The sequence below is a fragment of the Pleurodeles waltl genome, chromosome 5, assembly GCF_031143425.1.
Source record: "Pleurodeles waltl isolate 20211129_DDA chromosome 5, aPleWal1.hap1.20221129, whole genome shotgun sequence".
Lineage (NCBI taxonomy): Eukaryota > Metazoa > Chordata > Amphibia > Caudata > Salamandridae > Pleurodeles > Pleurodeles waltl.
In genome coordinates, this window is record NC_090444.1 from 514,732,946 (window position 1) to 514,759,137 (window position 26,192).

At 47.6% G+C, this 26,192-nt stretch overlaps 1 protein-coding gene across 1 annotated transcript in view; it reads right to left on the minus strand.

Moving 5' to 3' along the window:
• Positions 1–26,192, minus strand: part of ECT2L (epithelial cell transforming 2 like) — a 502,849-nt gene that overhangs the window by 173,024 nt on the left and 303,633 nt on the right. Inside the window, exon 14 of the mRNA XM_069234316.1 lies at positions 21,805–21,927. Within this exon, the coding sequence (XP_069090417.1) occupies positions 21,805–21,927 (123 nt within the window). The remainder of the gene's footprint in view (positions 1–21,804; positions 21,928–26,192) is intronic.

Here is a 26,192-nt window from a genome sequence, read left to right on the forward strand (position 1 = left end):
TTCCCTATTGTCTGCCATTCTCACACAGCCATGACATGTCTTTTCATACAGACACTCCTGATGCACCTTTTATCCATATGCATACCCTTCACATGCCTCCTCTTTCCTCCAGACACGTGCAGAGTCATCCGACATACATCTTCTGCCATCGTACTGCTGCACAGACTACCAACACATTCTACTTTGTAACCTGAAAGTAATTAAGACTTCAGTGCATACCATATGTGGACACAAAACTCTCTCCTCCTCAGCAGTCACTGAGGAATTGAGATGGGTAATGGTTTAACTTTGAGCAAGCAGTGCTGCAAAGGTTTGGGGACCTTATTTTGGATGTAGAAAGCAATAAAGAATGAGAAAGGATACATTGGGCAACCTCCTCTACCTTTATCTCCATTCAGCCTGCCCTTGCTCAGAGCACTTTCATGAATGGTTAGCTCAGGGACTGAGTCCTGCGTTATTTCTTAGTCATTTCACCACACATAACTTTACACACTTGGCACTACAGAGATGCCAAGGTCAGGGTCAACTAACTGAAGCTAACTGTTTAGCCTGCATGGTAGGCTGATTGTAGATGCCCATGCTACCTGTAACCAGGGTTAGAAGGAGGTAGCTCAGCGGGGCTAAGCGAGTGTGGGGTTTCATGCATTACTAGGAGGGAGATCGTAAGGATTCAGAAGGAGCATAGTGCAAGGATTGTAACTGGAAAGCAGCAGTTGAAGGAGGGGTACCCACTGGAGCCAACGGCTGGCTTTTAAAAGAAATCAGTACAGGGAGTCAGGGCTAAAGTTACTGCAAAAGCCAGGAACTCCTGTCTGCATTAATGTAGTGTGACTGTGCAAGGAACGTTTACAAAAACTATACTCTGATGAACACCACTATAGGTCGTCTCTAGCGTAGAGTTAGGTTGACCAGCTTTCCTATATCACCCCAATGGACAATTTGCCCATTAACTTGGCACCATAACTACAAACTTATCTTAAGGATATATGCATATAAGTTGCAACACTTTACGTTTCCTTGTTTATCATATTTGTTAGTTGGACCTATTTGGCAAAAGGTAGATAAGTAATAGTTTATTACTCAATATAAACCATAAACATTTTCAAGACATATATTTAATATATCACAGTAATGGTAATTAAAAAGGAATATAGAGGCAATATGAAAGAATAGCATCACGTTACAAAACCACCCCAGGTCAAAAAAAACGGGAAGCCTAGTGCGCTAGACATTCCCCCAACTTGCCTCCTTTTGCCCCAGTGAGTAATGAAAAAGAATAGCTATCATGTTATTAAAAACCTTTTTTAATCATAATCCCGGGATACCTTTCTTAATCATAAGCCTGGGATAGCTACTACATATAAAGTGCAGAGGTGCATGTATAATGCCTGCAATTAAAAAGGGGGCTCAACAGGAAGGGATAGGGATTTGGCTTACTATGTCCCTAGCAGCCCACCTCAACCTAAGCAGAATGAACATATAAGGTGGTGAGGTGCATATATAAGACCTGCAAGTAAAGCGGGTGCTCAACAGGGCGGGATAGGGGTTTGGAACAATCTAAAAAGACTTACTAAATCCCTAGCAACCCACCTTGGCCTAAGCAGGTTTACCTAATCACTGCCCATGAGTGCTGAACAATGTGCTATAACCCCTATAGTAGTGGGTTCTTAGCATTGGCAGGGTGGGGGATTGAAGGTCCTTTTCTTACTAGAGCACTAACCACACATCTTTGTTTCACGGCGGGATAAAGGGTTATTATTCCTACTAATCCCCTTTTTTAGCCATCTGTAATCCCCTGTCACCACCCTCAGGGACGTCAGCCTTGTGCCACACAGTACCATAAATGGAGTATTTGTACTTAACCAATTCCTTACAATGTCCATAAACTGCACCAATCAGATTTTAAGAACCAGTCTTGGGCCTGCTCTGAACAGAATTCTTGGCCTTAACTAGGTCCTTAAAAATGGACATAAACTGCACCACTCAAATATTAAGCATCATGTTCCGTGGATTCAATGACTCCATTGCAGCCGATCTACACGTACTAATTCCTAGTGCCTTAAACTCATTTCTCAGCAAGATCCTCCGCTGCGGGCCTAAACGGGGCAGATACAAAGGACATGCAGCAGCGTCTCATTTGTCTGGTAGCACAAGCAGTACTTCATGTGCCCATCTTCCTACCATTTTTGGCTTGAAGTCTAGGGTGGTAAGTTCACCCAGTCTCATTGACAGTAACTTCTGCTTGACCTTAAGGGAATAGGTGACTTCCAGGAGAGACCGGTGCTTTTGATCATCGTTGGAGCTCAACATCAACCGCTGTGCACTCATCTGACCACCATTCCTTTATCCTCTACTCAGCTCTGCAGTGCAACACTTTTGTTTACCATTCTCCTGAACACTTGCTTAGTTGTGTCTAGCTTCCACAACTCACCCAACCCGAGTTTTTCTATGAATCCTCAAGATACTTTTTGTAATTGCCTTTCCTCTTTGGGGATTCATTTCAGACCAGACACAGTTGGCTAATGACTCCTTAGCAGCAGTTCTCAATTTGTGACAGCATTTTTTGAATGCTCCGGGACTTGCAAGGGTCTACCTTACCAGTGAGAACTCAAGCCTAACTTGAGCCGGCAGTGCTGATCTCAGTAGCTGGAAAGCTTGCTTAAAGGTTTTTGTTGCAATTTTATCCAGTATGCTGTCATCCCAACCAACATTATTTCACCTCCATATGAGAGGGTGGGTATCAATTTTGACTTGATTACCTCAGCCTGATGTTGGAGGGTATGCCCCCGAAGGACTTTCGCTAAAGTTGAAAATGCAACGTTTAGAGCAAGGGCTTTTCCTTTAACAGCTTCCTTTTGAGATGTAAACGAGGCCCTTGAGTCTATCTTGACATCTGGGTAAACACAGGTGGCTGTCTCGTCTATCATGACTTCACTGACGTGCCATTTACACTGATATGCCGATTTAACGGTTACCTTAGTTTTCTTGAGGTTGATCTCTAGCTGGTTGTCAACTGCATACGTCACTAAGCAATTGATTAGACTGTAGCCCTATTCTGGTGCTGCTGAGCAAGAGCAGGTCATCTGCATAGAGAATGTTCGACAGTGAGAGACGACCAAAACTCGGGGAATGGGATACCAACTTGTCAAGTGCTGGAAAAAGGTCTGAGATGTATATATTCATTAGGAGGGGTGCAAGGACACACCCCTGTTTGAGGTCAATCAATGTCCTCACCTCTCTCGATAGATCTCCAACCTTAATCTTAACTGAGGTGTTTGCACAGAGCAGCCTAATTGCCCTTAAGAGGCTGTGCAGGATTCCCTAACACTGAAGATTTCCCCACAGTTTGTTGCACGGAAAGAGATCAAATGCTGCTTAAAGTCGACAAAGCACAAATACAGCGGAGTGCCAATGTTGTTTGCTCTTCACGTAATTAAGCCTACCCCCATCAGGTTTATTTGGCATAAGTTCATGTAATGATTAAATGGGATTAATTCTCCATGCTACCATGTTGACATCATTTAAGCGTGCAACTATGTATACAGTTTGAATATTTATATATAAAACACATATGAAAGACACTTACTGCCAATGTACTTACTGTCCGAGACAGGATGAAACACAACATTTTAAGTAATCCATGAATTTATAAACATGAGTGAATTCATTACGTACCACAACATGAGGACATGTGAATGTCGACTATGCAGTAAGACACAAATTATGGTTCAGGGCAATGCTCTTTGTTGCTTTACAAATATCTAGTGACTTTGATATCAGGAATGGCACTTGAAGCTAAAGGCAATACTTGTGGTGCATTCAAAGTGTGGCATGAACCATAATAAGGTAAACCAGTCATAATATACGTTTCAAGATGGAGTCAATTGTTTTGGGACTACATTTTGGAGTTTAAAGTGTCGTTTTTATGAAGTAAATGTACAGAACTTAGACATTCTAATGCTCATTGTGACTGATTACTTTGAATCTATCCAAGAATGAGCCTTCTGCATGTTAAAGCCTTTATAATCGCACACGCCTCATTAGGCCTTCTGTAAATTGTTTACGACAGGCACCCAATAGGTAAGATACCCAGAGATGTCAATGGATTTTTTTTTTTTTAAAGAATCAAAGCTTGGCGAAGAACAGCCCCATCAGCTCTGATTTCACTGAGCGGCTGACAAAAAAAGCAGATTTCTGTCTGTGAGGAAAGGCCAGTCTCATAGCAAGGTTCTTGTGCAAGCCGTGTGTGTGAGAAGCCTGTTTCACATGATGCGGTGGCACTGCGCTTAGCCTGGCGAGCTCCTGAGCTGCCAAGCAGTGAGCCTGCATCAAGGCTACCAAGGAGAGGCTCCTTGGCGAAAGGCAGCGGGGCTCGAGAGCTCCAACCTGCGTACGAGGAGCTGCAGCACCGCGGACTCAGAGGGACGATCTTCCAGCCCTTGATGGGTGTCTCGATGTGCGCACTGAGGGTCTGATTCACAAAGGTAAGCTTACCTTTACGAGAAATATCTGTACGATTACCCAGTCTCTGGACCTAAACTACCTTTTTATGTGCGGAGACTCCCGTACTCGTAAAGATACTACTCGTATATCCCTTTGTGAAGAGTAAACAATCACAAACTTGTACAAAACAGTAAGTTTACTTTTGTGAATCAGGCCCTGCGTGAAGGGCACTTTTTCATGGTGATGGGCGTCACACAGCTCATTTCCATTAATTTTGATTACGGTAGACTGCATAATAACACCTCTGAAGTCAAGCGGAAGTGAATTTACAGAAACTGCAGCGCTTTGTATCGTTGAGAGTGACAGAATAATATGCAGTCAGTGTCCAAGTATGAAGGAGTTGAACTTCTAATTGCAAATTGCAACTGGAGGGTAGCAGACACAAGATAACCTTCTAAATCTTGGGCAGAGTTTTGATTAAATGGAACCCTGCCCCGATCTCAGTGCTGGCGTTATCACTGGCCGGGTGAGCATGGCGAACCACTCCGAGTCTGAGCTCTAAAATGCATAACAAAGTTTTAGTAGGGTAATGCGGAGACAACTGAGTCTAACCTGTAATGAGCAACACAGCAGGGCTGTGAAACATAAGGCATGGCCTGTTTCTTCTTGGTACACTAACACGAAACCCCTCCAGACGGCCCATTACCGCAAAGATACACAACAGTCCGTAGTTTGTTGGAAACATATTTGGCCGCAGTTTATTGAGGGATTATTTACAGCATGTCTGCCCTTCTTTTATGAGGGCCATAAATCAATCATACGTGTTTTTGTTAAGGGCAATACAATCGTTATATCTTTGATACATTTGTGTCATAATTGCTTTCCTTTAACAACTTTCTCATTAGACGATAATTATCTTATTACATGCTGCTTGCTCTTTGCTTTCAATCTCCTGCGTTGTCCGTTATTTATTTTTAGCTAGGAGGGTACTCGTATTTTCGTTTAGGCTTAGCTCGCTACCTTGTTTTGGTCCTTGTGTCCCGCTCTCCGGTGGACCCGGGCTGCGAGTGCCGTGTTTCCGAGTACCTCCCCTGACTGCCTTACCCTGCCGTGAGGCATCCCAAGGTAAGTAGCCTTGCCACCCCGCTGGGCTGGGTGTGGCCTTTGTAGTTCGTTTCTCCTTTCTTTTCACCTTCTTACTAGCTGTTCTTCGTCCGACAACCCAGCCTGCGACGTTCTGGGTGCCTGTTGTTCAGATGGTGTGGATGGGTGGGTGGGTGTCTTACTCTTCTTGGCTGCCCGGTCACCTGTGTTGTCCAAGGTGCCGGGCAGCACCCTTTTAAGCACCCCTGGCGCTACCCCAGGGGTGCCCCCCTCCTCATTCGGGTTTGAACGATGCGGTCCCCCTTATTGGCAGCTTGCTCCTGTGTCGCCCCCACTCCTTTCCGCTTCCGCCCAACGTTGCCCCTACGACGGGGGCGGAAGGAGGGGGGGGGTGTTTGTTGACTGGGGGGGGGGGGCACTTCCGCCCCCCGGAACCACTTGTTTTGCACGCCCTATTTTGGCGCGATTTTCTTGCTCAGGGCCGCGGTGGGGTTTCCGCTCTGGCCATTCTGAGCTCTCGGTGGTCGCGGGCCTTCGCCCCAAACCCCTCCAGACGGCCCATTACCGCAAAGATACACAACAGTCTGTAGTTTGTTGGAAACATATTTGGCCGCAGTTTATTGAGGGATTATTTACAGCATGTCTGCCCTTATTTTATGAGTGCCATAAATCAATCATACATGTTGTTGTTAAGGGCAATAAAATCGTTATATCTTTGATACATTTGTGTCATATTGCTTTCCTTTAACAACTTTCTCATTAGACGATAATTATCTTATTACATGCCGCTTGCTCTTTGCTTTCAATCTCCCGCGTTGTCCGTTATTTATTTTTAGCTAGGAGGGTACTCGTATTTTCGTTTAGGCTTAGCTCGCTACCTTGTTTTGGTCCTTGTATCCCGCTCTCCAGTGGACCCGGGCTGCGAGTGCCGTGTTTCCGAGTACCTCCCCTGACTGCCTTACCCTGCCGTGAGGCATCCCAAGGTAAGTAGCCTTGCCACCCCGCTGCGCTGGGTGTGGCCTTTGTAGTTCGTTTCTCCTTTCTTTTCGCCACGCCGCACTTTGGGTTACCGCTCAAGGGCGGCTCCCCCTTTGTCTGAGTTAGCTGCAACCGGCGAGCCGTAATGCGGCCCACAGGTTGTCCCAAAAGACTTCCGTCCCCTGCCTGGATAGGTGTACTCCGTCTGATGCAAAGTATTCTGGTCTTTGTAGGTTGATTAGCCCATGTCTGATGCTCTCCCAGACGTTTTGGATGCAAATGTTTTTGGCTACGACATTTAGTTTTTTCCGTGATCTGTCCAGTGCGCCAGTTGATAAAGGCCCCCCTCCATTGTTGCCTGGGAATGATTTCCGACCAAATCAATGAGGTCCGGCCCATAAGTCTGGCCGCTGCTGTGAGGTTTAACCTCATGGATTCCATTAGTACTTTCCTCCCCAGTTGCGCCAGTTCGTTCCCCCCCAGGTGGATTACCAGGACGTCGGGGGCGGAGTGCTGGGAGGCCAAGAGCTCGTTGATTCTGTCCATGAAGTGCTCCCACCTCATGCCTTGGAAACCAAACCATTTTATGTTTGTCCAACGTGGGCGTTGCCCGGTTGTGAGGGCTGATGATTCCCACCAAGCTTTTGTTCTGTGTATGAAGGAGTGACCGACCACCCATGCCGTTCTCTGTTTACCTGTGGATGGAAGGGGACATTGGGGGGTGGCTGTTGGGGTATTTAGGGGCGGTTTACTCCTTGTTGCTCCCTAATGTATCCTTTGTAGGCATTGGACCGCCATCTACCAATTGCCTTGATGCTCGGTTCCGACATGCCGTGGCGGGCTGCTGTGGTGGCTGCCCCTATCCTGAAGGAGTGGGTGCCAAAATTACTGGCATGTAGCCCCACCCTGGCCAGTGCCCTCCTGAGTATTGATTTGAATTGGAATAGGCTGAGGCACTCCCCATTCTCGTGTGTTAGGAGCGCTCCTTGCATTGTGGGGCTGAGCTGGAGTAGCTCCTGTGTGTTGCAGACTGAACATACTTCGTGATCGTCTATGCATTTCAGCTCTATTTTTGCCCCTTTTCCTAGTTGGTCTGTTTTGGACCTTCTTAGTATGATTAGCATCTGTCTTTGGCCTATATGCATGTCGTTTCCCTGAATTCCTGCATTCTTGTGACCTGTTTTTGCCAGGGCCACTAGCTCGCCTATCCTGAACGCCCCAAAGAATGCCAGTGTGAAAGCTGACTTGAAAAGGGTATGCTCGAACTTGTTGCAGCATATCACCCCGAGTGTTCCCACCAGCTGCTTCAGTGTCTTGAAATCTAATGGGTGCCTTTTGTCCACCGCTGGCCCTTCCAGTCTGCGCCACCCTTTCATAGCTGCTTTTATGTAATGTGAGCTTGTGGGGTCAGTGCCAGTTGACAGCTTGCTGAACTGTGCTACCGCTGTTAGGTGTGCTTGGGCCCATGACTTGGTTTTCTTTTGCAAAAATGCCCATTGTATGAAGCGCTCTACTGCTTTTTGTGATTCTTCGTGGATGAGCCAGGAATTTACGCCTGTCACTGCTAGCACTCTGTTTGCGTACGCCGTGTAGCGCCTGGCTGTTTTTGGTGCCAAGGCGTGGGCTATCAAAGCTGTTAAGTCCCCTATACCAGTCCCCACAAGCTGTCTGGAAATGGGGTCATCTCCTTCTCTGCTTCCGGGGCCAAGCTCCTGAATTTCTCCATCTGGAAACAAGAGAGGGCATCTGCTTTAGAGTTCGCGGTACCCTGAACATGTCTGGCTCTTAATTCTAAATTGCCTTCCAGCTGCCTGAACACCATATATCTCAATAGCCTTAAAATTGCTGCGCACTGTAAAGTCCCTCTGTTGATAGCGTGAACTACCGCCTGGTTGTCTGACCATAGTGTGAGCTTCATCTTTCTCAGCTGCTCTTTCCATATTGCTAGGGACACCGCAATGAGGAATAGCTCCAATAGTGTGATGTTCCTGTTCAGGCCCCTTGCTGTCCAAGACTCTGTCCATTTCATGGCACACCACTTGTTTTTCAATTTTGCCCCGAAACCTATGCTGCCTGCTGCATCTGTGTATAGTTCGATTTGCCTGGCGGACACCCAGCCTTCTCTCCATATAAGGGTCCCATTGAAGTCTGCTAAAAATGCCTGCCATGTCTGTAGGTCCCGTTTAGCCCCTGTTGTCAGTCTTACATGGTGGTGCTTCTTCTCCAGCCCCCTGGTCAGTTGTGAAAGCCGCCTGGAAAATACTCTGCCTGCGGGGATCACTCTAGCAGCGAAATTCAGCTTGCCTATCAGTTCCTGTAGCTCTCCCAGGGTGGCCTTCTGCTTCCCCAGCAACCCCTTGATGTTAGTTTACAGGTCTTTGACTTTTCTAGTGGCATGCTGGATGTGCCCGCCTCTGAATCTAATTCAATTCCCAGGAATACGAGTTTTGTGGTTGGGCCTGTGGTTTTATCTTCCGCCAGCAGCACGCCCAGTGAGGCGGCTAGGGATTGAAATGCGTCTAGTAGCTCTTGACACTCGGACCCGCTGGGCTGGCCTATGAATAGGAAATCGTCCAGGTAGTGCAGTTTGCCGCCCCTTAGGTGTTGTTTGTGTAGTGCCCGTTCCATGAAGGTGCTGAACTTCTCAAAGTATGCACATGATATAGAGCAACCCATTGGCAGCGCTTTGTCAAAATAAGTTTTGCCCTCAAAGTTGAAACCTAGCAGGTGGTAACTCTCGGAGTGTACCGGGAGTAGCCTAAAGGCTGCTTCGATGTCTGCTTTCGCCATTAGCGCGCCCCGCCCTTTGGCGCGTAGTAGATCCACTGCATCGTCAACTGATGCATATCCTACCGCGCAGTGTACCGGGTCTATGCCATCGTTAACTGACTCGCCTTCTGGGTAAGACAGGTGGTGGATGAGTCTGAATTTGCCTGCCTCTTTTTTGGGGACCACTCCTACGGGACATATTATCAGTTTGTGAGGGATAGGGGTGGGGAGTGGGCCCTCTACTCTCCCTAACTCTATCTCTTTTTTAATTTTTTCTTTCACAACTTCTGGGTACTCGCTTGCTGAGTGTAGGTTCTTTGGTTTCCTATTATGTGATGCCAGCGTGGATGGTATCTTAAAGCCTCGCTCAAACCCTTCACATATTAGTTTTGCGTCTTGTTGGTTCTTGTATTCATTGGCCAGCTGTCTTAACCTGACCGTGTTAATGGGGGATAATGCTAATTCCACCTTTCCCCCCAGCCAGCCTATGTGGTTGGTGTGTTCATTTCTTTTTGTCTTTTTCCCGCTTGAGGTTGCCGCCTCCCCCACGCTTGCATTCCGAAGCGGGGTGGCCCCCCCCACATGCCGAGCATATGTGTCTGAATTTGCATGCTGCTCCCCACGTGCACCCGTCTTTTTTGAATTTGTAGCATATTGCAGCCGCCGACCTCCCTGTCTGGGGCCCCTTCCATTGTGTGTATGGCTGTCTCTTTTGGTAGGGCTTACCCTTTTCATTCCTGCTTTTCTGGAAGCTCCCGCGAAAGGGCTGCTCGCTTTTGTGGGCCCAGTTCGTGGCTTCCCTTGCTACCATCATTTTATGCATGTACCCGGCCACATCTTCCTAGTCCCATTCCATGTCTGGGTGAGCTTGCATTTTTAACCTGAAGCCTTTGTCATAATCTAGCCAGGCTTCCCCTGAAAATTGCCTCTGTGCCTCGTGTATTTTTGATTCGTAGAGCCACAGATCCTTTGCGCAGTGTGGAAATTTCTCCACTATTATACAGGCCATGATCCTAAAAGCATCAAGCCAGTTGTCAAAGTTCCTTTCCTTCCTAACTCGGTTGCGCTCTCTCCTTTCTTCTTCTTTCTTGTCTACCGTGGTTAAGTCTAAACCTTCGACCTGAATCTCTAGCAGAGTGAAAATATCTATGAATTCTCTGCGCCATATCCTCTCCTTTACTGCTAGGGGGATGAGACTTGCTAGCCCGGGTGCCCTTACCACCATGTAGGGCCTCCCCAGGGACCCTCTTTTGTAAGACCCAGGAGCCTGCCCGTCTGCTGTTGGGTGGCGCCGCCTGCGCGTCGTTTTATTTGGCCCTGAGCCCCATGCCTGTGTAGGCCGGGCTGGGGATCCTGGGGGGGCCGGCTCCCCCCCCCCCCCACTGTCTGGTGATAGGCTTCTCTCAGGTGTTGTGTCTGCCCTAGCTGTCAGTGAGTTTTCCCCTTTTGACCTTCTGGGGGGGGGGCCTTCCCTTACTTCTGGGTCCCTAGCCACTTTATCTTCTTGCCCCCCCCCTGGTTTTACAAATAATAGCGGTGCCATGGATTTCAGACATTCCTGTACAATTATGCTAATTTGCTCACCGTTCGATGTCTTCGCTTTCTTGCTTGGCCCCGGGGTTGCAGCTTTCGCGGGTTCACCCGCCTCTCTCCTGTCCCCTTTTTTCGCTCCTCTGCTTGTATTTCTCTGACGCTTCTTTGTTTCGGGGTGTGACGTCACTTCCTGTTGTGTCGGTTGTACTGGTGTCCCTGTACACCTCTCATGTTTTCTTCTCGTCTGACCCCGCCCCTTTTATTTGTTTCAGGATCCAGTCTTTGCTGCGCGTTGTCGCCGCTTCTCTTGCCGCTTTGATGATCTCCTCCAAATCGAGCTCCCCGTTGGCCTCTGCGATCTCCATGGTGCCTTGCCCCACGGCCCGAGCTCGGGGTTGCTTACTGCCCCGTTGGGCTGACTCTGCACTCCCCCGGTCTAACACAGGTCGCGTCGCCCGATGGGCTGTCCCCGGTTATATCTGTGTGCGAGTATACAGCCAGGTCGCGTCGCCTTGCCGGCTGTCCCTGGCTGTACTTCCTTTGGTGTGAACTTGGCTGGTTTGCTCAGATTCTGTAATCCACTGGGTCCACGCACAAGTTTGTCTCTTTTTTAAATTTTTTTTTTTTACCTGGGCTTAGCTCTTGTGGGTTTTTTGTACTGGCCCCGCGCTTTGTTTCAATGGCTTCTCGGGGCCGGCGCAGTTGAGCCTGTTTATTTTCCCCGGTCCCTGAGCCCGTGGATTATCCGTGCAGAGTTCCTTGTGGCCCCGCCTTTTGTGGGTGGGGCGCTCTTTTGGTACGCTCGTCTATTGCCGCGTGTGGATGCCGGCGGATTGCGCTGACCGGAGAAGGTGAGTTTTTTCTTTTCCCCTTTTTTGTTTCCCGGCTCCCTGGGAGAGCGGGGTATCTGCTGCAGGCGTCGTCGCCTGCCCCTCTGAAAACCGGAACAGGTGAGGTGCTGGCCCTGGGGTGGGGGGGCTCCATCCTGGTTCCCGGTTCTGAGCACGGGTGTCCGGAGCTTGCCGGGTCTCTTCAACAGGGCGGGAGTGTTCCCCGGAGGGCAGGTGGAGTGCAGGCTCCCCACGGCAGGAGGCGGCGGTGGGGGGAGCGAGGAGTTGTGGGGCGTGGAGGAAGCACGACGACGAGGGTCGGAGAGAAGTGGGTCTCCTTACCGGCCCGGGCAGGTGAGCCCTTTGGTTACTAGGTCCGCCCTGCACGCTGTGTTGACACGCCCGCCCTGCACGCTGGAGGGTCGCGTCGCTCAGATGAGCGGTCCCCTCCTGGCGCCTCTTCGGTCGAGGCTCGCTTCCGACGGCCACGGGTTGGAGGGTCTCTTTAGCGGCCCGGGCAGGTGAGTCCTTTGGTTGATATGTCCGCCCTGCACGCTGGAGGGTCGCGTGGCTCAGATGAGCGGTCCCCTGCCGGTGCTTCTTCTGTCGAGGCTCGTTTCCGACGGCCAAGGGTTGGAGGGTCGCGTCGCTCCGGTCAGCGGTCCCCTCAGGTGGTCTTCTTGTGTGGGTTTCGTCAATCCTCGCGTTGTCTTACTCTTCTTGGCTGCCCAGTCACCTGTGTTGTCCAAGGTGCCGGGCAGCACCCTTTTAAGCGCCCCTGGCGCTACCCCCGGGGTGCCCCCATCCCCATTCGGGTTTGAACGATGCAGTCCCCCTTATTGGCCACTTGCTCCTGTGTCGCCCCCACTCCTTTCTGCTTCCGCCCAACGTTGCCCCTATGACGGGCCGGAAGGAGGGGGGGGTGTTTGTTGATTGGGGGGGCACTTCCGCCCCCCCGAACCACTTGTTTTGCGCACCCTATTTTGGCGTGATTTTCTTGCTCAGGGCCGCAGTGGGGTTTCCGCTCCGGCCATTCTGAGCTCCCGGTGGTCGCGGGCCTTCGCCCCGAAACGCCACAGTGTGGTGCCAAATTCTGCATTTTCTTTCCCCTTCAGGGTCCTCCTCTTTAATTGGGAGCTACTCCCTGGATCAGAAACCACAGAGAGGCGCCAGAAAGCTTATGATATACCTCCTCCTACCACACCCTCACTGACAGCTCCAGACACCATCGCCACATGCTGCACAATCTACATTTTAGATTGCAGCCATTAATATGAGGCCAAAATCCACCATAGCAGTGGACCAAGAAGGATACTATCACAAGATATCAAGTGAATGACGTCTGACACCACTAGAATGACGACTCCTGCCTCTCCAATGGGCCCACAGACAGAGACAGTTAACATGCTGGTATATACGAAGGCTATGGCCATTGGATGCCTGTTTGAAAATTGCAGTGGAATCATCAAAGTACTGCAAGACATGCACCTAGCGCTGGCAGACCATTCAGGACGAGTCACTTAAATAAAGTGGGGTTTTTGGGAGCAGAGACTGATCAGACCTCAACGCTATGGCGAAGCAAAAAAATACTTAGTTTAGGTCACAGGTGAACTCGCCAGTATAAACCGAATTAGAGTACAACTGCTGAAGTGCCAACAACACTGTTGAGTTTCAGCTACAGTGACATAACTGTGGCGCAGACTCGTCCAATGGAAAATAAATTAAAGGAAGTGCAGGTTCCCCCCCCTGTCATTTCAAGGTGCCCGTGGATCAGCCCGGGTGACGTGGTGGTAGCCAATAAAGGGGGTGTGGCGTCTGCACGAGAGGAGAGTCGCAATCAGACACAGTATACGCCATGCACCATATATCTCAAAGTCATTTGTTGTCTGAGTTTTCATTTATGTGTGCATTTAAAGTAGGGCTATATTCATACCCAGCAAGCAACATAACACCGGTGACAAGGGTTTAAACAATGGACCCTGTCTGCATCCTGCACTGCGCTGTGTGTTTCGGCCCCCGGAATACACGATGCTCCATCTCACCCAGTGGACACACCCATCTGTAGCACGCATAGGCAAGGGGAAAGCTGTTTCCGATACAGCCTGCAGACGCACCATGAAGCAGCGGTCTCGTGTCACTTACACAGCCAATCAATAAGGACTGCAGGCAACCGCCGAAGAGGCTGTTTTGTACTTCCTGGGAGGCACAACGTATGTTGACCAGGTCAGTCACCCTGGGTGGCCCATTACAAGTAACTGCTGAGCCTCACGCTGCACAAGGTGTGGTTTCTATTCCCTCCAATCCTCCAACCAAGGGCACGTGGCACTCTGTATTTATACCAGTGCAGGACAGTACAGGGCAGAGACACTTTACCTTCACAAGTGAAGGCTCCATTATTGTACATGGGTGAAGGAGGTTTACCGGTGCGTGTGCCCACCCCTGTGCAGAGACACAAAAGAAAGGACATATATTAAGGGATCAGGATCCAACATCTATTGATGAGTACAGAGGGTGCGGAAACTTGCGTTTGAGGACAGAACGTCATACAACATTGCACGTCCCCATGGCCACTATTCCGCCAATCAAAACATTTGTCATGGATAGTGCACCGTCAGCCCAAGCCTCGAGATGGAAGGACTGGGTAGAGAGAGTGTTCCTGTTTTTTGAAGCTACGAAGGTAGAGAATGCACAGAAATGAGCAATGATCCTTCACCTGGCTGGAAAAGACATTCATAGAATTTCCAAAACTGTCAACAAGGCCACCCCAAAAACACACCTGACCCTCACTGCAGCCCTCAATGAACATTTCGAACCTATGATAAATGCAGACTATGAACGTTTCATTTTTCGTCAGGCGATACAGCATGCCGAGGAATCCATCAACACTTTCTACATGAGGTTAAAAGAGTTGGCTAGCACGTGCCGTTTTGACAATGAAAGCGAGGAAATCAGGGGGCAAATCATTCCGGGCTGTGCATTGGCAAAGCTACGAGAGAGGATTCTAAAGGAATCAGGTTGATCGCTGGCAGACATCCTAACAATGGAAAGTACGAAAGTGGAAAGTTGTCCAAAGCCCGGGCATCTCATATGGAAGCGCGACTGCAAGGAACAGTGAAGGTAGAACCAGTAAACGCTATCATGCAGGGGACTAGCAAGTCAAGACCGAAGAGACTGACAACCGCATCCAAAAGTGGTGGATACTGTGGTGGATCCATGCATCGCCCAACAGAGGGCCCAGCAAAAGGAAAGAGGTGTGCAGGATGTGGAAAGTTCAATCATTTCCTCAAAGTCTGCCGCTCGACAAGAGGATCCACCTCAAAGCCATCCGTCAACACGGTTGGTGGAAACCAGCCCTACACCAGCGACATGGATGATGATGACGAAGGTGAGCACTTTATACACTCGATTTTCACAATAGGCACGGCGGCCAGATCAACACGCAAGTTGCCGAAATGTGTAATCATGGTAGGGAACCACAACACTCAGGAAAGGTTGACACGGGGGCCTCAATAAACATCATGTCCGCAGTTGTATATCAAAGTATGGAGCCGAGGCCTGTGTTACAACCCACTAAAGTCAAGGTATTCGCTGATGATCAGTCAACTCCGTTGAAAATCAGGGGCAAGTTCAACTCCAGATATCCCATGGGTCAAGGGCCATTCAGCAGCAAGTGAATGTGGCAGACGCAGGTCGCGCCATGTTATTGGGCTGTGGAGTGGCTAAATCACTGGGCATCGTGACTTTTGCATTGGGAGTGCATGAAGAATCAATCACTGCCATGTTACAAGAGTTCCCTGGCCTGTTAAATGGACTTGGATGCCTAAAACGCCGCAAGGTCAAGTTGCACATTGACAAAACTGTCCAATCGGTGGCACTACGACATCGTCACATTGCCTTTTATCTGACACCGCAAGTACAGCAAGAACTCAACAAACTGGAGGCTGCCGGCATTATCGAAAACGTGACGTGGCCCACGCCCTGGGTCTCCCCAATCGTGGTCGCCTAGAAGCCCAAGCAGCCGGGGCAGGTGGATATGAGGCTACCCAACGCGGCCATAAAGAGGGAAAGGCACCTCACACCTACAATAGATGACCTAATTAGAGAGCTGGGTGGAGCTCAATGGTTCTCAAAGCTAGACCTCAGATCAGGGTACCACAGGCTTGTACTTCATGAACAGTCGAGATACATCACCACTTTTTTGACCCATGTAGGGCTGCGACATTTCCGGAGGCTGAGTTTCGGTATATCCAGTGTGGCTGAGGTATTTCAGAATGTCATCCAAGAAACACTTGCGGATCTTCCAGGTGTCATAAATGTCAGTGATGACATTCTTGTTCATGCCCCCCACCGTAGCAGAACATCTTGCTCGGCTGAGATGAGTACTCGAGCGGATGCAAGACTTCAGCCTGACCCTGCACCAAGACAAGTGCAAGTTTTTGAAAGACAAGTTGAGTTTTTCTGGGCATGTATTCTCTGCAGCTGGCGTCGCTCCAGACCCCGCCAAAGTCAAGGACATCCAGGATGCTCTACCGCCCACCACAGTAATGGAAGTCCGCAGTTTCATGGGAATGGTAACTTACTGTGGATGTTTCATCAATTATCTCATCTTGCTCACGCAACCTCTGAGGGATCTCACCAATGCTGACATTCCATGGGCAAGGGGCCCTGATCAAGACACTGCATTTCAGGCAACAAAAAAAGCACTATCTGCAGACTCCACTCTCATATATTTTGACCCAAGAAAGGAGACTACCATTGTGGTGTACGCTGGTCCGAAAGGACTTGGGGCCGTGTTACTTCAAAGAAGTCACAAAGATGATGTGTGGGCTCCGGTCGCCTTTGCTAGCCGTCTCTCACCCCTACTGAACAGCGTTATTTGCAAATCGAAAAAGAAGTGATTGCCATCCATTGGGGGTGCAAACACTTCCATCTTTACATTTATGGACACCCTTTTACAGTTGTGACTGACCACAAGCCTTTGATTCCTCTTTTTAAAGGAACTGCCTCCAAGCCTCCACCTCGCATTGAGAAGTGGATGTTACAGCTACAGGAATACAACTGTCTGAAAGTCTACAAACCGGGATCCCATAATCTGGCTCACTATTTATCTCAACACCCAAGGCAGCCACTCAAAAGGAAGAAGAATAGGCTAGTGACATTGAAGAATATGTCCGATATAACTCTGAAAGATCCAGATCGCTTCCCATATCTACTGACGTAATACGCCAGGCCACGGATCAAGATGAATGTCTGCAGAAGGCGATACATGCCATTCAAGGAAACCAGTGGCATGCTGTGAAGAAGCAATGTTTGATTCTTGACCCAGAGTCTTGGTGCATCATGGAAAGTCTGCACCACGTGCGTGATGAACTGACTATAGATCCCAAGGGAGGTCTCCTTCGAGGGCACCGTTCTGTCATCACCTTCAGCCTCACTGACCAAGCGGTCAACTTGGCTCATGCTGGTCACCAAGGCATCGTCTGAACCAAGAACCGGTTACGGACCAAAGTGTGGTTTCCTTTAATGGATGAGAAGGTAGAGACCCTTGTGAGGTTGGGCATCTTGTGTCAAGCTGCTGGCAGTCCTAGCCCGCCTGCTCCGATAGAAACAGAGAGAGGACCCCAACAACCGAGGGCCTTGACCAGTCTTGATTTTGGCAGCCTGCCAGATGGTCAACACATGTTAGTAATGGTTGATGATTATTCCAAGTATCCCAAAGTAGAAATTATTCCATCGCTGACCGCTCGTGAGGTCATTCCCAAGATTGAAAGGATAGTAGCCACTCATGGCATCATGAAAGAGATCAAGACTGACAATGGCCCTCCGTTCTTAGGCCAGGAGATTGCATCGTATCTGACCTAGATCGGGATAAGACACCGAAGAATAACCCCACAATGGCCTCAAGCGAATGGAGAAGTCGAGAGGTTTATGCAAACTTTGAACAAAACCATTTGAATCGCAGCTGCCTGTCAAAACAGTGTGGAAATGGCAATTTACTTGTTTTTAAGAAACTATCGGCTAACTCCACACACCACCACTGGGTGTGCGCCGGTACATCTTCTGATGGGAAGGGTTATTAGAGACTCTATCCCGCACCACTCCAGTTGGGTTCCCCAAACCCTCGATGAAGAATGAACTTTTGAGCGTCGCAAATCAGCCAATAACTAAGTAAGCAAGTGACGAAGGGCTCGACTCTCGGATGTCCAAGTGGGGGATTCTGTCCTACTGAAAGATTGAAAATTCAGTCTATCTTTTGATAGCCCTACCGTGGACCGTAGTGAAGAGGCAAGGTATGTTGGTTGTCACCAGCCGTGGATCTGATGAAGTCATCCGAAACATATAGACGTTTAAAAAACAACACATTCTTGTTGCTTCACCTCTGGCACCTCCCGTGGATGAAGCCTGTTAGAATGAACCAGTGGCTGATGAAGACCAAATGCCATGTGATCTGAGGACAGCGGAAGAGCTGGTACCGAGTGACCGGATCCGTTATTCAAATAGTACTGCTACTGCCGAAATGCCTGCCTGTCCTTCTTCCCCTCCTGCAATAGCGTGTTGAAATTCTTTCAGGAGCTATACGATCTACACTGTTCGCAGTTTTTCAGATGTTTGCAACTCAGGCACGTGCTGCTGCTAGCGCTTAAGGCCACAGCTGAGATGCCAGAGTTTTCATCGTTTGAAGCTAAGCTCCTCCTCACAAACATAAGCTATCAGAGACATATAAGATGTTGCTGAGGAATGTCCCAGAACCTATGTTGGTGGAACGCTGGGCATGGGAAAAGGAGATTGAAGAACTTGATGATGATTGGAGAGAGGCCCAAGAGGCTCCCTGAGAAGCCGTCATAGCTGCACAGCTTAGACACATATAGTTGGAACTGCTTCACTGGGTATACTACACCAGGGCCAGGCTCTGCCGCAAGAGACTGATATCAGATGGAGGGTGCTTGAGGTGCGGGAGCTCCCGGGGAAACTATCTCATACGTTTTGGCACTGCCCTGTTCTTTCTCCTTTCTGGGAAGGGGTTTTGGGGAGATTGAAGAGAACGTTGGGCCTGAGAAACTCGAGCAATCCCAGAATGGTGTTACTTCATGTGACAGGCGAGTTGGGTTGCACAGGACACCCGAGGGCACTCCTATGGTTGAGCCTAATAGTAGCCAAGAGAGATTTTGCAAAGGCCTGGAAAGAGGTGGCTGCCCCATAGGTTGAGGTTTGAGCTAAAGGCATGGACTTTTGAATGGGCAAGGAACGCCCCATATACAAGGAGAGAGGATGTCCTAAAAAACACTACAAGATATGGAAGGGGTAGGCTAATGCTAGGGTGTACACCTAGAGCCCTGCCAGGACCCCCCATGGTTTAACAAAGGTATAGGAAGTTGACAGGGAAAGGAGGTGCTGGATCAGGGAGCGAGGAGGGGCATCGCAGGCGTGGATTGCACAAATGTTTTAGTCCTATCTACGAGATGATTATTGTAAAAATGTCAATAAGAAGTGTTGTTATGCTTGATGTCATATGTTATGCCTGTACTGAGTGTTACCGATTCACCTCAGTTAAAAAACAATCGTCACAAAAGAAAAAAACTTAAGACCCAGCTATATGGCAAGAATCAATATGAGGAAATAGTGCATTAAGGGGAAGGAAAACACATGGCAGATAGGCTTACATATGATCCCTCATGTGGCATTATTGTCACTAGCATACATAGTGGTACAGTTGTTGCTTGTGTGGCCTCAGTAGTGTTAACTTAAAGCGGTGTTGCAAGCCGGAGCTTGAGAGAGTGGATGAGATGCATGTGACAGGAATGTCCTATATGGGAAGCACTTGCTGTCAAGTATAAGAGCCAAAGATATGCTCTGCATATACTCTGAACATCTTTAGGTAAGAGTGTCCGAAAGCAGATTAGGTGCTAGAATAGAGGTTTGAACTTTCCATATAGAAGGAGGGATGCATGGCTCTCCTGTTGTTTTGTGTCTATGAAGTTACTTTATACCCCACCGTCCCATAATATTTTCAAAGCAAATTATCTACTTATTCCCTCAATAATTTAGTGCAATTGGCCTTTATGTAGTAGGAATGTTGCACTCCATAAATAATCTAAATAGAAAAGTAAATAAATAAAATACATAACAGTTGTCCACTCTACGTGTAAATTCTCCCAAAAGGCCTTAATCATGTCTCATCCGCTTTTGTATAACAGAGAGCCCTCTTTCCTTTTAATGTGATACATACTGTGTCCGTGATTAGTCCGCTATGGAGCAATTTGGCTTTGTGATCATAGGTGACAGCACATCATGAGTAATACTGTAACCATCTCAGGTCAAAGAGTTTGGTCACCTCAGCATGATAGGCTAGTGTTTTAATGCATTCACAATCCTCCATTGATGTGTTTACTTTCCAACTCATTTATTACAATTAAATGGGGCCATTATATCTCCCTACTCAACATTTCTCTATTATTTGTAGGTTTCCCCGTAGGGCTCCGAATATGTACAGGTAAAAGGATAGATCTTCTTCACAATGTAAAAGACACAACCACAACTATGCAACCAAAATAAATGCAGTCCTAAACTATTGATGACAGATATTCTCATGGCTAGATCTTCTTCAGGATGTAACATACAACCAAGATTAAGCAACCAAAATAAATCAGTCCTAAACCATAGATATCAGGTATTCTAAAAAATAACAGAGAAATGTAACGGTAACCTGTATTCTTCTCTATTGCCTATCATTTTTGGTTTTGACCTGGCATGTTCAGGAATCATTACACTTTTCTTTTTATGTGTGTTTGAAATGGACAACTATTACAAGGGTAGGTCCAGATGATGCTGAACCTCCTGTGGAGTTACAAGAGTGGCCATGACTGAATGAAAGGTTCTCAGTTCCCTGGAAAAATCAATCAACAACAATAGACTGCATGCAATTCAGTTTCAGGTAAAGTGTGCCCTACCATTAACATTTCCAGCAAACTGTGTATACAAAGAACCAGAGGTGAAGTTGTGCTCATGTTACTTTCAAAGGAAAACAATTTCTAAATAGTATGCACTGACTTATTACATCATGTGAAAGTACAGTTATGGTAAATGAAGAATACATTTCCCCAGGTATAATTGTTATCTAAACCAGAGATACTCCAGCCCTATCTGTCACTCAGGAACCGGGAGCTCTTGCTCTATTCAAGAAAGTGCGTCTGGGGACAATGATTGATGTGTACTGCGAGGGGCAGTTTGTTGCCCTTGAGGACCTGACCCTAACACAGACTGAGGCACCATTCTTTGCATTCACCTACTTCCAACTCAGGTCAGCTATCAAGAAGCTATTCCCTTCGTTCTCCGGGGGAACCCCCAACACTAAACATCCTTTAAACTCTATAATGCAGTCCAGGGGGACAGGCCGGCTCTCCCAGACCCTGGAGGTCCCGGCGGTTACAAGTTCCATTCCACCAGCCTTTCCATGGCGGTTCATACCGCCATGGAAAAGCTGGCGGAATGGGGGTATTGGGGTTCCCTTGCAGGCCCCTCCACTACCCATGCGCTTGGCATGGGCAGTGCAGGGGCCCCCATGCACAGACCGGTTGTGCATTTCACTGCACGAATTACGGGCAGTGAAATGCGCGTACGGGTGCTGCTGCACCCCTGCACCGCCACATTGGCGCTGGCTTGATTCTGAGCTGGCGTCAATGTTAAGGCCCTCCTCACCGCAACACTGTTTCCGCCCGCCAGCCCTGTGGTGAAGTTGGAATGGGGCCGCAGTGGCCTGGCTGCACTAGTGGTCAGGTGGCGGGTTGGGTTTGGCGTGCGGCCTCCTGCCAAATTCGGAATGACCCCCTGAATGTTTGGCACCTAGAAGGCATCCCCTCCAAAAATCACCTACCAAGGAAATGTGACCATTAGTAATGCCAAACATGAATGCAGACCACTAGAATAGAGATTCCTGAATACATATTGCCATTAAAGCAAAAAATCTTACAGGCACAAGAATGAATTAAAATAATAGATGATGCTAGGTTATTACGCTCTATGAATCAATAAAATGGAGTGCAACAGATTACCGAGATATGTTTAGACAAAATTACTGCAACCAACATTTGTGACTCCGTGACGCAACGGAGTACTTGTTGGCTATAGCATATAAATCTACCCGTCTTACCTGTAATAACGTACTGAGAGTTTGCTCTGAGTCACATTCAGTCAAGAAAATGTGCTTTTTAAATTCTTTGTTATTAGTACATTTCCTTAGTAGAAAAAGGGCTAGGAATTCCAATGGATTTTCCTGTGAAAATGGAAATAAAACACAAAATTATTGATTTATACTTTAAAAAAATTTTTTTTAACACTGAACAGAATGATGAAAATAGAGCAGTATATTGAAATACATTAAAACTTAAAGTGAAATGAACAATGAACTCAGCTCTAGCGAATGCACTACAATACAGCTTCTATAAGGAACAGCAAACTGCTGTGTCAAATATAAAAATACACCAAGTGAAAGTAATGATCCGGCCAATTCAAGCGTAGGTACTGGATTACAACTCCTATAGGAAACAACAGACTTTAGATAAACCAAACAGTTTTCACTAAAATCACACACACACAATCAGTACTGGAGCAGAGCCCAGAGAGATCCTATATATAACAGGAGTCAGACATATGGACAAATGCTAACCTTCTTTAAACCCCTGGATTAAACCCTCAGTTAAATTAGTTCTCCACATTCTTACAAAAACATTGCAACATACATATATCCAGATTAAGTGACAGGAAAATAAGTGTATATATATATACAGGGAGTGCAGAATTATTAGGCAAATGAGTATTTTGACCACATCATCCTCTTTATGCATGTTGTCTTACTCCAAGCTGTATAGGCTCGAAAGCCTACTACCAATTAAGCATATTAGGTGATGTGCATCTCTGTAATGAGAAGGGGTGTGGTCTAATGACATCAACACCCTATATCAGGTGTGCATAATTATTAGGCAACTTCCTTTCCTTTGGCAAAATGGGTCAAAAGAAGGACTTGACAGGCTCAGAAAAGTCAAAAATAGTGAGATATCTTGCAGAGGGATGCAGCACTCTTAAAATTGCAAAGCTTCTGAAGCGTGATCATCGAACAATCAAGCGTTTCATTCAAAATAGTCAACAGGGTCGCAAGAAGCGTGTGGAAAAACCAAGGCGCAAAATAACTGCCCATGAACTGAGAAAAGTCAAGCGTGCAGCTGCCACGATGCCACTTGCCACCAGTTTGGCCATATTTCAGAGCTGCAACATCACTGGAGTGCCCAAAAGCACAAGGTGTGCAATACTCAGAGACATGGCCAAGGTAAGAAAGGCTGAAAGACGACCACCACTGAACAAGACACACAAGCTGAAACGTCAAGACTGGGCCAAGAAATATCTCAAGACTGATTTTTCTAAGGTTTTATGGACTGATGAAATGAGAGTGAGTCTTGATGGGCCAGATGGATGGGCCCGTGGCTGGATTGGTAAAGGGCAGAGAGCTCCAGTCCGACTCAGACGCCAGCAAGGTGGAGGTGGAGTACTGGTTTGGGCTGGTATCATCAAAGATGAGCTTGTGGGGCCTTTTCGGGTTGAGGATGGAGTCAAGCTCAACTCCCAGTCCTACTGCCAGTTCCTGGAAGACACCTTCTTCAAGCAGTGGTACAGGAAGAAGTCTGCATCCTTCAAGAAAAACATGATTTTCATGCAGGACAATGCTCCATCACACGCGTCCAAGTACTCCACAGCGTGGCTGGCAAGAAAGGGTATAAAAGAAGGAAATCTAATGACATGGCCTCCTTGTTCACCTGATCTGAACCCCATTGAGAACCTGTGGTCCATCATCAAATGTGAGATTTACAAGGAGGGAAAACAGTACACCTCTCTGAACAGTGTCTGGGAGGCTGTGCTTGCTGCTGCACGCAATGTTGATGGTGAACAGATCAAAACACTGACAGCATCCATGGATGGCAGGCTTTTGAGTGTCCTTGCAAAGAAAGGTGGCTATATTGGTCACTGATTTGTTTTTGTTTTGTTTTTGAATGTCAGAAATGTATATTTGTGAATGTTGAGATGTTATATTGGTTTCACTGGTAATAATAAATAATTGAAATGGGTTTTTTTTTTTTTTTTGTTAAGTTGCCTAATAATTATGCACAGTAATAGTCACCTGCACACACAGATATCCCCCTAACATAGCTAAAACTAAAAACAAACTAAAAACTACTTCCAAAAATATTCAGCTTTGATATTAATGAGTTTTTTGGGTTCATTGAGAACATGGTTGTTGTTCAATAATAAAATTAATCCTCAAAAATACAACTTGCCTAATAATTCTGCACTCCCTGTATATATATATATATATATAGCCAGTAGGAACTTATAGTTAGGAGACCAACTTTTCCCATAGACGAAGCATTTTTTGTTTTTTTACTTTAGCGCCGTTTGACAAATGTTGACAAAGTTTTCAAAACTCGTATGCTGATTAGTTCAGCTGCTGTCTGGAACGTTTTGGGGTGATTTGTTAAGCGGGGGCCAAGAAAAAGGAGGGTCAAAGGTAGATCTTGGTCTAGAAAGATATTTGTTATTTGGTAGAAATATGTTCAGTAGTTTTGGAGTTATTAAAGAAATAGAAATGTGTATATCTAGGGACGCAGATCAAGCGTGGAACCAAAGCCCATAGCGGAAAAAAAAACTTGCCCACTCACACACCATACTCCTGTTACAAACGGCCAAAGGCTGTGAGCAATGTGGGATTAGATGCATGTGGAACCCCCCATCCCCCAGGGCCTCTAATTAAAATTAAGGGAAGAGGGCATGCAGCCCACTCTCTCCAGGCCGAATTCGGCCTCGGGGACCCCATTCCTTAAGGCCTGAAACTTTTTTAGGTGGAGGGAGGCATGGGGCACCCTTCCCAAGCAGCTTTTGGCCCCATGCACCCCATCCAGCAACATATTTGAGGGGAGGGGGCACCTGTGTCCCCCGACCCAATCCCCTGAGGCCCGACACCATATCTAATAGATGGGAGGAACACAGCCCCCTCCTTGGCCGATTTCAGACCTGAGGATCCCATCCTCTGTGGCCCAGCTGAATATACAAAAGGGCAGAAGCCTGCGCTGACTCATTCCCCAGGCCGATTTTAACCTCAGGGACCACATCACCTAGGGCGTGGCCAACAATGGGTGGGCCTGACCCACTCAGGGCACGCACAATATACTGGCTAGGGGCCGCAAAGGGGGCTCCAAGGCCCCCATGGACCTAGCTGACTTCCCATATCCAGTGGGAGCAGGCATTGCATTGCTGTTTCCTGCGGGTGGGAGCAATTTTCGGAATCTTCCGTGCCCGCATCTCTGCGGGTAGGGAAACAGATCTAAGGTCCGCTCAAAGCTGGCAGGAGCATTTATGAAGCTCATTCAAGCTCGGAGCGGACTTCGTGTTTGCTCTCGCCTGGCGGGAGTTTTGAAATTGCTTCTGCCAAGCAAGAGCAAAAACAGGTTTCCCTGCCCACACCAGTGCGGTAAGGGAAACTACTGGATAGTCGGAGTCGGCACTTGGGGATGGGGTCCTAAAGGCCATTAATTGCTGCATGCCCCCCCCCCCCCCCCTTTTATATCCAGGGCTGGGCCTCAAGCGATGGGGTCCCCGGGGCTGAAAACTTAAAAAAAGAAAAAAAAAGACCTGGTGTCCCTAGGGACAGGCCCTATGGCTAATCCCCGACAAAGTCTGTGCGCAGTGTGGGGTTGGCTGCCTTTGGAGGGCTGGGCACAGGACCTGGCCGCAGGCTATGCCTTCTGGTGAAACCCCACACGGCCAAAGGCCATGCGCAGTGTGTGGTTGGTTGAATTCAGGACGCTAGCCACAGGGCCTAGCCACAGGCCAGGCCTTGTGGCCAACCCCCCCCACCGCGGGTTGGCTGCCTGCGGGTCAGTGGCCGTCGGACTCAGTGGCCAACCCCTGCCAAGCATGGCTAGAGGCCCTGCGCAGCAAAAGTTGGATAAAATTATGGGTATTAATATTACTTTACATTAAAATAAAACAAGAAATTCACTGAAAAAAAACAAAGTTACAGGGACGTTATAGTTAAGAAATAGCATTAAAAAAAAACATAGACACTCACTCAAAAAACCCCAACGGTTACAAGGGCGTTATAGTTAGGAAATAGAATTAATAAAAAACCTTAGAATTTCACTTAAAAAACAAAGGTTACAGGGACTTTATAGTTAGGTTCTGATTTTGCACACAGAAAACCACAGAAATTCAGCAGTCATAGTTAGTTATCTCAAGTAACTACAACTCGTACCCTAAGGTAACTATAACTCACACCCTCACCATGCATTGCTAATTACCCCACATACTACATCAGTCATGACAACTTCTATGACATCATTGACAATATCACTGCAACATTAGCAGAGAAATTATTGACGAGAAAACTGTGCAAGGTAGGGGCATGCGTTGTTATTGGTTTTAATTAAAAAACAGAAATCCCAGCATTAACTCAAAATATTTAAATATATTTACAGTTTACATTCTAACAAT